Genomic DNA, 16,685 nt, shown 5'->3' on the forward strand with positions numbered 1-16,685 from the left:
GAAGTACTTTAACAAGCGTGACTTGTATTTGGAAGGAAGGAAGGAAGAAGGAAGGGGAGAGAAAATCCAGGCTGGCTATAGTGAAGAATTGAAACAAGAATAGAATCAAGCCACTGTAAAACAAATACCTGGCATTTTGAAATGAAAACATCTGAAACCAAGCCACTGCCTTGTCAACTAAAAATAAAACATTCAATTCCCTCACTCCAATTTTATTTTGTCAAGTACAGACTGGATCTACTGGTTTCTAGACCAGCAGTCTCTCAATGGCTTGCTGGACAGACTGAATCTGAGGTTTCAGTTGAGACCCTTCCTTGATAGTAATTGAGCAGGCAATGACAGGCCGGGAGACACCGCATGCCCGCCCCAAGGCCTGCTTGGAGCGCACAAAAACATAGGGCACATTCTTGTCCTCACAAAGAAGTGGCAGATGTAGGATGATCTCCAAGGGCTCAGCGTCTGCAGCCATCACGATGAATTCTGCTATTCCTCTGTTCAGTGTCTTAGTAGCTGCAAAGTGAGAGAGAAGAGGAGTAAACAGTCCTTTCAAGGGATCACATTAGCACAAGGGTTGACAAGAGTGGAAACCTGCATAAACAGCGACTCTGCTGGGATGTGAAGCTCTCAAGGAAAGCAGTGGTGTGTCAAAAATAAAATCATAGACACATTAGACAAATCTGGGGAGGAGATATTCTAGGCATCAGGCTTGAAGTGCAAGGGAGGGAGCAGGTGAAAGAGCTACTCCCTCATCTGCTTGTGCAGGTGCAGAACTTGTCTCGACAAGGCCAGTTCAACAATCTTTTTCATTCCCCACTTCTTTAGAAACAGGACACACAAGTCAATTAATCTGGATCCTTCTTCCTAAGCACTATTATTTTTTTATGCATTGGTGCAATGGACAATATAGAAAAGTCTTTCGATACAATGTTGATAAGCCAGCTGGTCACCTTCTACATCAAACACTCCCCCTCCCCCACATATTTAGAAGCTAGATCATTCTTTTCTGAGTGGTCTTGGGAGGTGGTTTACAGTGGTAAGCAGAAGGTAGAGCAGTGTGGCACCTCAAGGCAGCAATTCTCAACCAGGCTGCTGTGGCACTGGGGGGGTTCTGTGAGATTCTTTTAAGGCTGCTGCAAGATATCAGCACTGTTAGGTGTGCAAACACCTAAACGTAATTTACAAGATAAACCCAGAGATTTCAAACAGCAATCTAGTGTCAAAAACAATCCGACCGGCTGTGGTCTGATTTCCTTGCAGCAAAAGAACTACTCTGTTTGTTTGGTTTTTATTATAGAAAAGTAAGAGTGAAAGTGAGGAGCTGGCATTTTCTAAGGGGACTCTCAAGGGGTCAAGAATCACTGCCTGAAGAGACCAACTGGTTCAGAGACGGGTGAATTTTCCTAGGCAACAGCATACTTCATCTGATGGTGTAATGTGGTTTGTAACATACTTAGCTAGCAGCTAGTTGCTAAACTAAGGGTGAGCCATGAATTGTTTGCTATGCCTTTTACATGAAAATGTGCTGTTCCTCTATTCAGCAGAACATCACTGCAGTTGCATGCAACTAATTAGAGAAACAGCATTCTGCAACATAAAAGCTGCAGCAAACTGATGGAGCACTTCAGCAGTTGTGCACAGTATGTACTGCAGCTTCCTAGATATCTTGCAAGCCCACATCTTCACAAGGGGTTTAGAAATCTTACCCTGCCAGGTATCTGGATTCTATTGTATACCAAGAATACACTTTTCTCCAGCTATCGGAGGAGCACAAAGAATCTGTACAATTTCTCTCAGGTTAGTTTTATTTCCATTAGACCATTTAATCAGAAGGGAAAACTTCTCAATGGAGAAGACGCATAGTGAGATCCAGGAGTAGGGGGAATTACCAAATATCTAAAGCAAAACCCATAGGTAGAAGACAACCACCACCCACAACTCCTAGTATAGTAAACCCTTTTTTGTTAATGTTAGTGGTGGTAGTAAGTTTCCTAAAGGTCAGACTTTACCTTCATTGGCACCTTTGCGTAGTTGTTTGTAGTTGCAAGACTGCTGTACAAGATCCAGCAGTGTCTTGGTGAGCTGTGCATCAGCCAGAGGGTAAGCTTTGGGGTTCACTTCTGCCTCACTCTAGAGAAAGGAAACCAAAGTTACAGAAGGGGACAGAGGGAAGCCTTGCTTAGAATATTAATAGCTGAACTCAGAACCACAGGTTCAAGTCCTGCCAGGATCAACTGAGCCTTTTTTTTTTTTTTTTGAGGATGTCTGTTCATGGCTCCTCGTGAAAACACAATACTGCGGTCCTCTGTTTGGCACTGACACCGGGAATCCCACCATTTACTTGTAAAAATGTTTTTCCCTTGGATCCTTGATCAAAATTTCCCCCTCACAGTATTGTGGGGTGGAACTAGTATGCAACATGGCACATGTACTTCAGTGATAGGTATGTAAGATAAGCAACCCAATTTATGAAGCACTGGATTAGGGCAGCAGAGGTCCCAGTCTCCTGCCACCAGATGAGCTTGGCCATGTCAAGTCTAGGCCCTGGGAGCTATACCCCAAAAACACAACACAAGCCAGATGTTGATACAGGTTTCCTTACATGCTCTCTCTTTCACAAGCAAGGAAGCAGGAAAAAGAGTTGTCAGCTTCTTGCACTGTTATCATTCCTCGTCAGCACAGGCCCAAGGAATAGAGCCTTCATATACTGCTAGCCCTGTATTCCTGTATGCCAGGGGTGGCCAAACTTCCCAACTCTTTTAGCCATACACCAAAAATCTTGACAAAACTTTCAGACCGTGTGTGCTCCCAAACCCCTGACCTTGGCACAGCGTTTCATCTCAAGTAGCCATTTATCATTAAAGACTTTATTCAGGAGCTGCGCAACTTTGATCCACAGGCTTGGCCACCCCTGTTCTATGCCAACAGACACAAAAAAGGCTCTTGGGCAGCAATTCTCAACCAAGGTACTATAGCACCCTGGGGTGCCCTGTGAACTTTTCAAGGATGCTATGGGGTGCTACACAGTCTATTAAATTTGCATACACAATTCATCACATAAGCCCAGAGATTTCAAATGCAAGGTCCCTTCAGATTTACCCAAAGAACCTTGTCTGCCTATGTCCTTAGACTAACAGGACTACAACCAACAACCCAGCTCTTTGCAACAGAAAAACTGCTCTGTTATGCTCCTAGTCAAAGTTCAGCGTGAAAGCCAAGAGCTGGCATTTTCCAAGTGCTGCCTTCAGTCTGTCCAGCTGTACCGAGCTGAAAAATCATTTGAACTACTGACTTAGCTAGTAAACCAGTAGTTACTCCCCCTCACTTCTCCTACACCGGGAAGAAACTCAACAAGAATCCCCCTTAGCAGGAGGAGTGAGGGCACTGCATGCAGGCACCAGAACAGAGAGCGCTTAGGGGCCGGGGAGATCAAGCTGCAAGAGGAGAAAGGCTCAGTATGCGCGCGACTGACACGCGGGAAGCGCGACGAGGAGGCAGAGGGTCAGAGCCACGTGGTGCTGTAGGGGCCTGTTTACCCACGCACGTGGCGGCCTGCCTCGTGTCCGCCCGCCGGCCCAGCTCCGATCCCACCGGCCCTGGAGCTGTGTGGATCCGCTCCTCCCTTCCCGCCCCCCGGCGCTCGCGTTCGGCCGCTGGAACGCGGTGTCTCAACGTTCCACGCCCGCACGTGTCCTCCCGCTCACCATGGCCGCGATCGGAGCCCCACGAGCCGCTCCCGCCAGGATGGATCCTCTCGGCCCGAAAGCTTCACGGAGGAGAAGAAGGAGGCTCAACCTCTGCCGAACGTAGGCGGGACGAGTCGCAGCCGGAAATGAGGCTGAGCGAAGCCTGGGGGAGGAGGGTGGCAGAGGCAGTCTCGAATTAAAGAGGCAGCGCGCGCGCGCGCTTTCCTTTTTTTTTTAAATTTAGAAAAAAAACCCAAACCATCCCTCCCTCCGAGCGCCTGGAAATGTCTTGGGTGGCGCCCCCTGCACGCGGAGCCTGGTACAGAGGAGGCGAGAACGCGGCTATGCTTGCAGCTGAAAGGGTCCTGGCGGTCACAGCCCCTTCACTGCCCTGCGCCAAACCGGGGTTTAATTTAGGTGTGGGAGGTGTCAGCGCCGAGCTCGATTTCCAGTGCATTCGGTGGAGAAAGCCAGGCTGCCTCACAGAGCAAGGTACAGGAGACATCTAAAGTCGTTGAAGTACTATCAGTGCTGCCTGTGGATGATCCTCTGAATCTAGTGGGAAGGGAGACACACCAACGTTAGTGTCCTTCTGCAAGCAAACACCACCACTAGTGCGGTGATGTTGACCATCCAACATCAGCTTCACTGGGCTGGCCGTGTCATCTGGATGTCCATCTCCAGGCTCCCTAAGCAAGTTTTATTCTCCCAGCTCAGTCAAGGCTTAGGCTCAAGAGGAGGGCAGAGAAAGTACTTCAGGGATGTCCTCAAGGCAGGCTGAAAAAAATGCAACATCTATGTCTACTCATAGGAAACAATTGCCCAGGACCTCCCCAACCAGAGGAAGAGTTTGCTGCAGGACTCTGAAACCTCATGACAACAACATGAGATGGAAATGTGGTAGTGGCAGAAACGGTGCATTGCGGACCAAGAATCAAGAGCCACCCACCCCACACAGAAACACATGTCCAAGCTTCGTTAGAGTCTGTTGATCCTGAATAAACCTCATCAGCCATCTTCAGACACACAGATAAGACAATCATGGAAGACAGTCATCCTTGGCTATGAGGGATTGCCAAAGAAGAAGAGGTACAGAAAGCCAGGCTCCTTCACACAGCCAATGATGCAAGGTACAACTTGGATGGCTCTCACCTTGTTTTTCCAACAAGGATATCTTTTGGACTGTGGCATCCTTTCCCAAAGTGGGAGGTGGACAGTAGTGACAGCATCCTGAAGAATACAGTGCAGAGCAGTTCCTTGCTGTCCAGGGGATGGCTGTGGGGAATGGACACAATATGCCCTCATACTGAACTTCCGTATGTCTAGATATCTCAAGCCTTAGCCTGTGTACATAGAGATGGCCTCATGTCTGTGACTAAGTGTGTGTGTATATAATACATGCACATGCACATACACACATAAAGACCCTTAGACATAAAGTCTTCTTTATATATAAAACGTGCTAAGACTTGATTTTCAGAACAGCCATGCATGGAAGTCAAATAAGAGCTACAGTATGTTGGTAAATCAGGCCTAGTGTTCTGTATTGGTTTATATGGTTTGTCTTGATCCCTACTTACCAGTTTCTGCCTGGGTTTCCATATTAAAACAATTTAGAAACAGAGTTATTGCTGTATTTTCAGGAGACACAGAGGCAACTTTTTTGTTGCAACCCCTTCTTTTTCCTCCTTTATCCTGCAATATTTCACATCTCTTTAACTTCTATTCTATCTCCCCTATCCAGAAAGGGGTGACTAGTTTAACTCATTAAACAAATCCTAGAATCTAGAAGCAGGGCTGGAAGGGACCTCCAGAGGTCATGTAGTCCAACCCCCTGCCCGAGGCAGAATCATCCCTATCTAAATCATCCCATACAAATCATAATCTAAACTCCATATAAGACTGTTGTCGACCCTGGCACAACCCAGACCTAACTCTTTAACCTGCCAGAGGTAAAGCAGGGAAACCACAACAGCCAACATCCTGCATCTATGAAATGTTAATATACGCTCAAGAGATCCTGGGGAGAGGACCACACCCCACTCTGCAGCGGAAAGCAAAAACCTCCACAGTCCAATCATGGGGTAAAATTAGAACAGTATGTATACTCAAATGTGGGTAGGGCCATTGCAACAATTCCTGAAATGGAGAGAGAGGATGAGCTGGTAATTAGGTCACCAGCCTTCAACTTTGGACACCTGGATTCAAGTCCGAACTTGGCTACCAACTTTCTCTGTGGCTTTGAGAAAATTTCAGTTGCCCATCTATTAAAAAAAGGGATTACACTGCAGGGGCGAGCAATTATTTTGGGCAGAGGGCCGCTTACTGAGTTTTGGCAAGCCATCAAGGGCCGCATGACAGGCAGCCAGGGGCAGATACATATTAATTTTCTAAATTTTTGAGGGGCCCTGTGTGCCAGATAGAATGGCTTGGTGGGCTGCATCTTGCCAACCCCTGGATTACAGCATTTCCTTATTTCATGGAGGGCTTTGATGTCCATATATTAACTAGTGTGAGATACTCAGACGCTACAGTGGTGGAATCTGTTAAAGTGCCAAAGAGAGGGAAAGTTACTAAGACATGTTATGCCTCCTTAGTTATAGCTCTCTCATTGTTTGTTTCCTTACACCAAACAAACATATAACCTGTAGGCCATTTAACACTGGGCAGCCAATTTCGAGGCTGTCCTGACTGATGAGAAACATAGTATTTGAGCCTTCCTTTTAGATCACTGGGCACAGAATCACCAACACCAGGAGATTAACTAGTAGATGTAGCCAAATTACCACCAAACGCAGGGCTGGCTTAAGTATACTGATGCAATGAGCAAAGGATTGTTTATTTCTACCTACTCCAAGAGAGAAATAGTTGGCTGGGCTTTGAAAACTCATATAACAGTTTATAGCTTGAGTCACCCATAGAACATGGGCTACATTGAAAGAATGCCAGTGAACACCATGTTGGGGTTTGGGTTTTGTTCTTTTTGCCCTCCTGCTTCTATCTCCCCCTTGGTTATTCTGCTCTTCAGTCTTCCTCTCTCCATTACTTCCCCTCTTCCACCCACTATTTTGAATCCTTCGTGTCTCTTTCCATCTGTCTCCCTGCTCTTCTTTCTCACCTCCTCTCTCATCTTCACACCCTCTCCTTTCCGCCACTCTTTCTCTGCCTCTCCCACCTATTTCCTGCTCTGGGTTTTTCACTTCCTCAGCTGATACCATCTGGACCTGTTTCTCTTCTCCTTGCCCCCTCCCCATTTCCTCCCCTTGGCTCCTGCTGGAACTTTTACTTGTTTTCCCTCTTTCTCTCCGAAGCCCTTCTCTTCTGCCCCTGCCTGGATTTCCCTGTCAGATCTCCCTCCTCTGCCCTGTCTTCTACCGAAGGGGCCCTTATTGCTTCTCTGTGGGAGCTGCAGGGTGGGTGCCTGCTTCACTGCATGGGCCAATGTCCTTTACATCCTGCCCTTGTGCTTTGGGGTCCTAGTCCTGAATGCTGGGATGCCCCAGAGGTGGTGGGCTCAAGTACAGGTGCGTATGCCACAGACAGACCGACCGCCCCTGCTCCCCACACCACGGCTATCTGACGCACGCTCTTCCGCCCGCCCAACGTGAACATAAAACACTCAGGTCGCTTCACCCCCCGCGCATGCGCAAGGTGTCCCACCCTTCTGGGTGTTACCTCCTCGCCCCCAAGCTACGCATGCGCAGGGGGTTTCCCGCCGAAGTGGTGTCGGGTTATGGAGGCGTCGTTGCTAGTGTGCGAGCGGCTGCACCAACGCCACGATCCGCGCTGGCTGCTGCAACTGCCGCCGCCGCTGTGCCTGGCCTGTGTCATTGAGGCGCTGGGCGACGGCGGCGCCTCGGTGCGGAGCGAGGGGGCTCGTGGCGTCTTCCGCCCCTTCCCCCCGTTGTCAGGGGACGCCCTAGTCGTGCCCTCCTCCGCCTGTCCTCCCCTACTGGTGCCCTGGCTGGCTCCTGTTATTGCTAGGAGCAGAGAGGAATGGTGTGGAGAGACGGCCTTGGGTTGAAGCCAGGCCCAGGGCTTGAGAGATCCACACCTCGCAGGCCCATGGACCAGAGCAGTACACCCGCAGCTCCCCTGGGCCTAGCTTGCTTGGTCCCAACGGGATGGGGCAGCAGTTCCACTCCCCTGCCCCCAGCAGGCTCCTCAGCAGTCTCTCCACTCCTGTCCCCTCAGCCTTGCCCCTCACTGCCCATGTGACAGCCCAGTCCTTGCCCCTCACAGCCCAGCCCCTGATGCTGCCTGGGCAGGCTGGGGTGCCATGGGAGTTACCCAGGAGTTGAACCCCCAACTGGGAGCACTAGTGCACTAGCCTCTGGCATTATCAGAGCCAAAATTAAGGGGTGCCTGCACCCACCCCCTCAGCCCTGGGGTGAGCCCTGCCTGTCCATCCCTGCAGTGAACCTGAGGTTAGTTCGGTTTTGTTTTTAACCCCCAGCTGGTGCGAAGGAAGCATGTGCTGTCCTGCTTCCGTGACATCCTGACCTGGCACATGGTGCCAGTCATCCAGCTGCTGGCTCAGGACGAAAGGGTGTGCGTCCATTTCATAGGAACCCTGTTTGGTAAGAGCCATCCCTTCAGACAGCCTTCAGGGGAAAGGCAGATCTGATATTTGCATTTCTAGGCCAGGTGGGAAGATCTGAGGGTTTCCTTTGCCCCTATGGTCTCTTGGTTCTGTACTCTCTGCCTTACAGCGGTCTATGTTAGGAGACTTCCCTTGCCTCCTAAGGAAGACCCTGCACTGGTTTGTTCATTCAGAGCATGTTTGTTTTGTTCTGTACTCAGGAGAGAGAACCAGTATGTTCATGGTTCCTTCTGGTTCCTTTCTTGCTATGGAGTAGAGACTGTTGTTCTGGTGTATGTCTCTTTCCAGAATGCAAACCCACATGATGCCTTTTCAGACCATTTTAAATTTGTAGACCTTAAAGCTGTAGAAATAGCACCTGCTTCATTCTCACTGGGGTCAGCAGAGAATTGTGAGGGATGAGGGGATAAAATTAGTCTCTGTGGTGTTGCCTAGTTCTTTGACCTTTCTATTTTTCACTCATGTCACAGCCAAGGGTGGAATATGGCAAAAATATGGGTAATATACTGAAACAAAGGCAGGGGTGGTGCGCTGAGTTCCCAATGAATAGTTGTTTCAGTTAATATATAATTCTCTGCACTTACCTAGAGGCTTCCCAAACATTATTGCTTCATGTTTTTCTTGCTCTTTCTAGGAAAATACATCTGAAGTCAGTTCCTGCCTCTAATATCAGTGGTCTTTTTCACAGTGCATACATTTTTGCATCCTGTGCTGTGCACGAGGAGCAAAGTGCTGCTGTAGCTTTAATAATCGGAGTTAGAGATGTTTATGCTGAGCCCAGTTTGTGCACTCGCTCCTCTTCAAGCATGGAAGGAGCCTCTGCCCAGAAAGTTTACAGGAAGTTCTGACCTAGATACAGCAGATGTTGTACTAAACACATATGAAGACCCCAATGTTTCATTTTAAATTTTATTGCATTTTTTTAAATATCCAGCCCCAGCATTTGGATAGGTTTATGGTTGAAAGGCTTTGGGGCAGGGACTGTCTTTTACTTACTATGTGCTTGAATAACACAGAACAGCAGGATCCTGATCCTCAATAGGAAATCTGGCATTGCTGTAATAAGAAGGCAATACCTGCTGAAGAGGGGTTGAATGAATGAAAAGTTTGTGGGAGGCAGTTGCAAAGGTCAAATGAATCATTGTGGAAGGTGGTCTTACTAGAAAATAATCTGGGAAAAGGGCTAAAATTAGGAGGGAGTTAAAGGAGGAATGTAGGCAGAAGCAGCTGTGGAGGAGGAAGATGCAAGTGACCAGAAGAGTGGAGGTGTAGGCTGTTGTGAAGGGCCGGGACTGGGGAGCATGTGAGCTGGAATTTCTTGAAGAAACTGAGAGGAAGTTTATACTACAATATTCAAAATACAGCTCATTGATTTTCTTTCAAGATGCAAGAAGATAATTTCTGGAGGGAATGGGGTAAAATAGAATGTAAAACTGGTTTCTCCACACCCATTGTCATAGAATTGCTCTATTGGTTAGGTGTTTGATGGGAGGGGGACTTTCTCCTTTTGGAACATCAGAAGCACAATGCTGGACTATGTGTATCTATAGACATGATTTGGTGTGTCAAAAGAAAGGGTTCTGGACTAGATTAGATTAGGGTGTTGGCCACTGTACAATACTATGGTACAATGAATGAGCAGACTTGGTAGAGCCAGAGGTGTGACAGTGGTTTAATATAATATGCCAAATCTTAAATTCCAGCTGTGAAAATTTAAATTTGCATGGAACACTGTTGTAACTACAGCTTCCATTTAACTCCTATAGTAATCTCCACTGGCACTTGAAATTTTAATACCCATGTTTCAGTATGGCCTGGGCAAGACCTTGGGGAACTTTCAGTACTGTGAGCAAACAGAGTTGGTCATGCAAGGAATGGATGTAAGATTGAAGAGGTCTACCTTAGAGCCAATCTCTAATTTCTGTGATCCTTGGGAATGCGTTAGGCATGTTCTGGAAGGAACTTCTGTGATGTAGATTTAATAATATTGCTTACAGATACTCCAGCATATTGATGAAGGTAACATATGTATCTACAGAAGTGGATCCAAATATTTCAGCAAACATCGAACAATTTTTTACATTATGCTTTCTAAAAATAAAAACACAACAAGCTGGTGGGAGATTGCAAGGTAGGCTGCACACTTCAGCTACTTATGATTGGATATTAGGTGCCCCAGGCATTACAGGAGTAACATCCTGTCTGTCCTGCCCATGGAGTTAGGTTGGGTCCATGTGAAGCAGGGTAAATAAATGGGGAAAAGAATCCTGAAAGATCTCCAGCTCCTTTTAAAGTTAGAGACCACAGCACTGACTATCAGGTGCAGGGATATGTTATGTGACTGTCATTTATCTGTGGGTTGATTTTTCAGGGATGTTGCATACTGTGGAAGACAACAGTGCACAGGACCTGTCCATTGAAGGTGAAAGAAAGATGCTGGATCTCAGTCCCTGATGCTTTGAGAAAGGGAGTCTATATCAGTTGGACAGTTTCACTTCTATAGAGCAGCTGCTGTCTTCACTGCTGGGGGTGCTTTGAAGGCCTGTTCAGAAGGGAGTTGGAGTGCAGAGAAAGGGGCTTAAATATGAACATTTCCTCTATATGTGTGGTGATTGTCATGCGCTTGATTGTAGACTTACTGAAATCAATCGCTTTTTTCCATTGACTTCAGAGGATTTTGAATCAGGCTCCCTAGCAGTGCAGGTGTTTCCCTCCTAAAAATGTAAAGAGCTGGACTAGGACAATGACCAGTTTATTTTACAGAGAGTAACCATTTTCAGTAACTAGTGACATGGTCTAGATTCAAACTGGTGACGAAGCAATTAAAAGCCTCTGCTTCACTACCAGTCCTCTGAAACATGCACGTGCTCAGACCAGAAGTTTAACTTTGTGGTGTCTACATGTGAAGGTTTTTATAGATCCATGGAGTTTAAGAGGGAAAAAGGTAATTAGTGGTCTAAAGGCATAAAAAATGGCTTTGGTTGCTGCACAGACTAACTGGCAGAAGAGGTCATGCAGATTTCTTACTGGGAAGGCAGCTCTCCTTGCGTCAGGCATCTCACTTGTTTTACTTAGTAAAGCCCTTGATTATTGGCATGTAATAAGAGTAGTATCCTGTTAATTTCTGCTTCCGTTCTTTCACTGGAACAGATGGAACAGAGATTTCTTGCAATTGCAATGAGCTAAGAATAACTACTCTTAACTGAGGCAGGGCTGATGGAAAGGTATAAAAGCACCCAAAGATGTAGAGATACCAGGTTGTAGAAGTAGGGCTTAGCCTGAGGAATGACCACAACTGGCATAAATTATTTTGATGTTATGCCCATGTCTGGGAAAGTGGATGTGTCTACCATGAGATTAGGGCTTTTTACATGATATTTAGAGATTGTCAGCTCAGTTATTCTGGTCTGGACTTGGAACATGTTTTTATAAGAGATCTTTGTACTATGGGGATTTTGCCCTTTGCATTAATTATTGAAGGTGTCTGTGCTTTAAGCAAGGGACATGTTCTTTCTCATTCTGGTTTATCTCGTTTGCTTGATGAGCCTAAGGCATGGCTGTTCAACTGGTGGCCCACGGGCTGCATGCAGGTCCTGGGCTCTGAGTCCAGGCATTGCTCCCCCTATTGTTCTCCTGTTGCTGCCAAAGTCTCTGGGCTCCTGCTCCCTTCTCCAGCCTGTTTCCTGCCCTACATCCCCAGGGGCAGGGTAATGCAGCCCACATGGCCAAGGGAGCTTGCTGACAGGGGTTTAGGGGGCCTGAGAACACTATGTTACGTGTGGCAGCGGGGGGTGCCTGGTATGTAGTTTGTGCAGTGTGGGACCTATGGCTCCTGGCCACTCAGAAGTTGGACAGCCCTGTTCTAACACATTCAGTTGTGAGTTGAAAGTCATTTCCATACAGAATGTACTGTGTTGTCATGGGCACAGGATTATTTTGACATCACTAGAGAATGATCAAGCTGGGGGAAGGGGTGGATGCCAGAAACAACAGCAAAGGGAATCCAGATGTCACCCTGCTGTATCAGCATTGGCATGGTCTAATGAAAGCTGCTGTGAAGGCTCCTTGTGCACTTGCTTACATTCTAAATATATGTCACTATATGATACTGATCCTGGTTCCTCTGTGCAGTGCTGGTGATGCTTGTCATGGAGCTGAAGTCAGAGCAGTACATACACTATGTGTTAGATGAAAGCCAGAAAGAGGTCAGTGCTGTTTCTCTGCCTTACCATTGTTCTCTGTGTTTGAATCTGACGGACTGTGAAGTTAGGTTATTTTGTGATGGGGCTCACAGAAGTGTCCTGCCTCTGCCTTTTTGAGCACCAGTGGCAGGGGGGTTGCCTTTTGCAATGCTGATCTCTGCCCTGGTACTTTTCTGATCCTTTTCACAACACTGTAGCTGTGGGGCTTCCTCTGTAGTTTCTCTTCTGCCTCCATTACTGCAGCAGCTTTGTGGGCAAGCTTCCTGCTTTGGGGGCCCCCTTGTATGAGAGTGTGGCACCATGGGAAAACCCAGGAGTTAGGACATTGCAACTGTATTTAGAAAACGTGAGGGTTCTGTTCAGCGAGAATTGTCTGGATAAATGGAGACTCTTCCCTCTATTTATCTTGAACAACTAAGTGGATGCCACTGAATGATAAGGCCCCTCTTTAAGAGGGACACTTCCTCTTTTGCATGCATTTCCCATGTTGGGCTGCATTCTCACCCATGCTTCCTTTTCTTCCCTCTGTATTCTCCACAGTTGTACAAGCCAGCCACCATGAGAGGCAGTCTGCCCACATTTATTCTCCTGGGCAAATTGGCTGATGCTATCCCAGTCTTTGCTGATATGTTAGCGATTGCACATGGTGAGTATGAGGGAATGTGCTTCATGGTAGTGTTGTGAGGCGCTAGCAAAAGTGGAGATACACACATGCTAAACTAAGTGACTTTCTCAAGGTCACAGAAAATCTGTGGCAAAGACAGAAATTGAACCCAGCTTACCTGTCTCCTCTCCCTGCCTGTCTGCTCAGTGAAGGCCAACTTCAATGAACTATAATTCACAGTTGTCTGGCTTGGAGGAGATGGGCATTTAGTTTCCTTTCAGTTCTCATGACAGGGTTGTTGAGGTGATCATGCTTCACTTCTGAATGGGAGGTGGGAATTTGCGGTGATGCTGTACCTTTGTGTGGCTCAACTGCTACAGATAATTGCTACTGTGTTTCTGCTCAGAGCATCACAGAGGGGATCAGAGTCACAGAAGAAATCCCAAAATATTTGACTGGACTAAGGGAAGAAGTCAGCCAGCATGTACAGAACTATGCTAATAGTTTTTGGAGTCTTCTGAAGTGGACAGGCTGATTTAGAAATGGCAGGTTCCTGTGTTTTCTGACACCTATCCCATTTATTGTTCACTGCTTTAGGTAACTTAGTGGATCACCTGTTGACAGGCTTGATGTACCCCAATGAGGGTGTAAAGGCATCTGTCTGCTACCTGTATTGCAAGCTGTACTCTTCATCCATCAGTGCAGAGAAGCTCTCGGTGCACTTCACAGAGAAGCTGTGTGGCCTCTTTCTAGCTACCCTGGGGAATGCACAGACAAAGGAGCTGCAGGCTAATTGCATGGGTAAGACACGGCTAAAAGATCATAAGGTGGAGAGGGTTCTTCACTGGTAGTTTTGAGATCTTACTGTGCGCTTTACTTGGGGTGATTCTTCAGAGCTTTGTGAAATAGCAGCCTGCAAGCTAGTTGGATTGTTGTGGAAGGGGAATGAATGTGTCCACAGCTGCTGATCTCTTCTGTTCTTACACAGTAATCACAAGCCCCAGCCAGGTTCATTGCTGAATCCTCCTGGTACCCACAAGAGAACACCACTCCCTGACACCTAGCCTGGCCTTATTACTAGAATCTCCATAAGGTTCTTTAAGTAAATGTGATATATTTTATTAGACCAACTAAATAGTTGGAAAAATTGTTCTTTTCAAGCTTTCGGGCACAAACACACTTCTTCAGGTATGGGGAGAGTCTACTGGTGTTTGTATGCTCTCCTTAAACTTGTAAACCTTGTAAAGAACATTTTCCAACTATTTAGTTGGTTTAATAAAATATGTCACATTTACCCTAAAGAACTTTGTCTGCCTATGTCCTTAGACCAACACAGCTATAACCAACACCATAGTTTTTGCTGTCACTTTCATTTAAGTCCCACAATTTGCATCGTGGCATGACCTGTCCCAATCAGTTGTCCTAATTTTTCTAGAAATATAACAATCCTCTGCAGCAAGCATTGGCAACCTGTGCCCTGTTGGCTGGATCTGGCCTGCAAAGGTCCAACCTAGCCCATGGCAGAACTGGCAATCAGGTGGCACAGCTGTGCCACAGATATATGCAACCCATGGCAGAGAGCCAGGGTACAAGCTCTGGCCTACAGCAGTAAGAGGTAGCTAACCTCTGTTGTATAGTGACTGATTACAAAGACAGGACTTTATGGGGTGGTAGGACTGAATCTGAGGAATGGGACCTTCACAGTAATGGGACTTCTTGTTCAGGTTAGAGCAGAGCAGAGATCAGTTCTCTCAAAGTTGCTGGACAATGCAGTCAGAATCATTGCTCTCTGTAGAACAGTGATGTTATATAGGATCTCAGCCTTACTCCCACAGCTCATGTGCAAACTGCACTATGATCTCTCTCTCCTCTTTAGAAGGTGAATAGCAATCTGATTACCTTGCAAACGTAATAAGTAATTTACATGTATAGCTGCTGACTCCTTTCAAAGTTGACTTTAATAGCCCTGGCTCCACTGCTTCTGAACTCACTCTGGAGCATTGCCCTTGAAGTCTCTCAGTTATGATTTGCATCAGTATTCTTAAGTGCAGAAGAATTAGAGAAGTGGGACTGTTAAAGGAAGAGGGTGTGGGGAGCAGGTAGGGTGAATGGATAGTAGTAGGAGCAAAGGGTTGATGGAAGGAAGTAGTGGTGGGAAGAACAGGTTTGTGGGTCACTAGCTATAGATGGGGGGAGACAGTGGGTTTTGAGCTGCATTTCAACAAGAGATTGGAAATGACAGCTCAGGCAGGAGGAGAGGGACAGGAAGTTCCAGGAAAATGGTACAATTGCAACTGAAAGGTCCACCCAATATGGAAGGGAATAGAAAGTGAAGAGGGAATGGAAACAGCAAAGGGAATTGGGGGTGTGGAGCATTACATACTGAAGTGATGAATCATGGAGGCATGTGGGGACATGGCCAGAAAAAAGGCCTGAATGTGATCAGAGAGAATTTATAGTTTGTATGGATGTAGGTAGTAAGGTCACTGCCTTGGTGAGGCCAGGACACGATGATGTGGTGCTTTGTAACCCTCTGCACCCCTAATGCGCTACTTGCTTTTTCTCTGCTCTTTGTTTGCAGGTTTATTAAAGGAGCTGCTGAAATCTGGTCACTTTGTATCAGTTATTATGAGCAGTTCCGGCAGAGAGGCAGATTCTGAAAGTGCCAATTTGTTAGAGGGAGAAAACCCCCTGCCACTGGTGCTCAAAAAAGTAAGCACCAAAGAGGATATGCCATCTTATAACATATGCTGTCCAACTTTCCAGCAGGTCAGGTTGCCCCTTGCTCTGAGATGGGTTGTTGTTAGAGACAAAGAATTTGCCACACTGCTATCAGGACCTTTACTTCAGCTACTGAGATACTGTGTCCCAACAGCAGATGTGAAAGCTAGATTCCCCCTCCTCCCCCTCATAATGGACCAGTTGTTCAGTGTGCACCATAGGTAGGTGGAATTTCTTTCTCATCCAGCTGGTAAGTCTGTTGTGGGCAAAAAGATGGAGTGAAGGGGCATGGGGGGGCAGATTGAGGCCCTCGGAGAGGGGCAGGCTCTCCCCTTCCGGGGCAGGGCATGGGATGGAACCACAGCTCATTTGCGGAGGATGGGGAGGAGGTGGGGGGGGCGCTGTTGCAGTTGCATGTACACTGGGAGGGCATGGGGGTCATGTGCATTCAGGGTGAGGGTGGGCTGCTGCTGCTGGCTGAGGCCAGGGCAGTGCCGGGCTATCCTTGTTGGGTGCTGGGCTGAGCTTGGGGTGGGCAGTGGTGGCACTGGGAGGGAGAATTGGAGGGGCTATGGCAAATGTTGGGGTGGCTGCAGCTCCCCCATTCCCCATAGCTCCCCTCCCAGTGCCACTCGCCCCGAGCACAGCTTGGCCCAGGCCCCCTGCTGGCAAGAGTCTGACACAGCTCCAGCCCTCAGTGGCAGCCTGCCCTCACCCTGTGCATAGATCCAGGGCACGCGCCCCCCCCATGCCAATTTAGGATGCACATAGTGGCAGAAGCTGTGGCCTGCCCCCACCCCCCGCTGCCCTGGGCAGCACCTGCCCCAGCCCCACTCCCACTCCCACTCCCTCCCTCACAGTGGGGGCCTCGA

General features: G+C 47.5%; 2 protein-coding genes across 2 annotated transcripts in view; one reads left to right on the forward strand and one right to left on the reverse strand.

Annotated features, from left to right (window-relative positions):
• Positions 1–195: 195 nt before the first annotated feature.
• SNU13 (SNU13 homolog, small nuclear ribonucleoprotein (U4/U6.U5)) lies at positions 196–3,847 on the reverse strand. Its single transcript, XM_019545033.1, has 3 exons — positions 3,702–3,847; positions 2,007–2,127; positions 196–510 (listed from the first exon to the last, which is right to left on the reverse strand). The coding sequence occupies exons 1-3, from the start codon at positions 3,702–3,704 to the stop codon at positions 248–250; spliced, it is 387 nt and encodes a 128-aa protein (XP_019400578.1). The 5' UTR covers positions 3,705–3,847; the 3' UTR covers positions 196–247.
• A 4,212-nt stretch (positions 3,848–8,059) lies between these two features.
• The window catches only part of MEI1 (meiotic double-stranded break formation protein 1), a 42,654-nt gene continuing 34,028 nt past the window's right edge, over positions 8,060–16,685 (forward strand). The window contains exons 1-6 of the mRNA XM_019543912.1: positions 8,060–8,263; positions 10,658–10,708; positions 12,418–12,491; positions 13,029–13,134; positions 13,690–13,893; positions 15,674–15,804. Coding sequence (XP_019399457.1) covers positions 8,194–8,263; positions 10,658–10,708; positions 12,418–12,491; positions 13,029–13,134; positions 13,690–13,893; positions 15,674–15,804 — 636 coding nt within the window. The 5' untranslated portion in view covers positions 8,060–8,193. The remainder of the gene's footprint in view (positions 8,264–10,657; positions 10,709–12,417; positions 12,492–13,028; positions 13,135–13,689; positions 13,894–15,673; positions 15,805–16,685) is intronic.

This window comes from Crocodylus porosus, unplaced genomic scaffold (genome assembly GCF_001723895.1).
Source record: "Crocodylus porosus isolate Cpor-Errol unplaced genomic scaffold, CroPor_comp1, whole genome shotgun sequence".
Classification (NCBI taxonomy): domain Eukaryota; kingdom Metazoa; phylum Chordata; order Crocodylia; family Crocodylidae; genus Crocodylus; species Crocodylus porosus.